At 32.8% G+C, this 1,001-nt stretch overlaps 1 protein-coding gene across 1 annotated transcript in view; it reads right to left on the bottom strand.

Annotated features, from left to right (window-relative positions):
* EPS15 (epidermal growth factor receptor pathway substrate 15) overlaps positions 1-1,001 on the bottom strand; it is a 166,378-nt gene that overhangs the window by 115,488 nt on the left and 49,889 nt on the right. Inside the window, exon 5 of the mRNA XM_012811472.2 lies at positions 116-211. Coding sequence (XP_012666926.2) covers positions 116-211 — 96 coding nt within the window. The remainder of the gene's footprint in view (positions 1-115; positions 212-1,001) is intronic.

Genomic DNA, 1,001 nt, shown 5'->3' with positions numbered 1-1,001 from the left:
GAATAACAGCAGTAGCCACTAAAAAAAACCCAGGCAGCTAATTTCAAATACACAAATCATGTGGTATCATTTTTTAAAAAATTAAATACAATTTAAATCTAAAAGCATTTCTTACAAATCTTGGTGGAGGAACAGCCAGGTTCAAGCTACTCAGCGAAACCTCCAATCCATTCTGGGCACATGCCACAAGACGCAAAGCAACAAAGAATTCCTGAAAGAAAAGTGGGAATGTTAAGAGTATTCTCTCTTTCTCTCTTCTACCTACACCCATGTTTACAATCTAAAAATTATAAACAATTCATAACCACTCCAGGGTTTTTATGGACCAACAAATATAACAGCACATTTACTTTAAAAACACTTGTTCTAAAATTGAGAAAAGACCTATGTACAAAGATGTTCCTAATATAATAAATAGCAGATAACAACACATATAGAACAAACTGCGATACATACAGATAATGGAAATTATACAAAATACTCACATTTCAAAAAAGAATGTGATGTTAAGAGATTTAATGATGTTAAGAGATTTATTTTATCATTTAAGTAAGAAAGAATTTTGGGGAAAAAAGCCTAAAAGAAAATAATATCTTAAATGTTACCAGAAGTCATCTCTGGATTATGAGATTATAAATTTTGAAACTGGATCAATACATCAAAAGATTCAATCACTGCTATTCCAGAATCACTACAGACAATAACTGTGTAGCATCTAAAACAATTATATGACTACTTGACTTCAAAATACTTATAAATCCTCACTACCACCAAAGGTCTTTGAATTTTTAGCATTTGAAATCTCCATCCCAAACTGACAGAAGCTGAAGCAACTGGTTTTCAGTCATTTTCAGTTAGACATGGGTTTGGTACTAGACATGAAACAAAAGCCTTTACTCCAGTAGTAACTATTCCACCTTGTCAATACCCTAGTACAGCTGCTGAAGCAAACAACCCTTCACTACTTTTCTCAAACCCCCATTCTACCATATACCCTTCAT

Source organism: Otolemur garnettii, unplaced genomic scaffold, assembly GCF_000181295.1.
Source record: "Otolemur garnettii isolate 467f Iridium unplaced genomic scaffold, OtoGar3 scaffold00159, whole genome shotgun sequence".
Lineage (NCBI taxonomy): Eukaryota > Metazoa > Chordata > Mammalia > Primates > Galagidae > Otolemur > Otolemur garnettii.
Note: the sequence above shows the minus strand (reverse complement) of the source record. Positions and strands in the feature narration are given on the sequence as shown.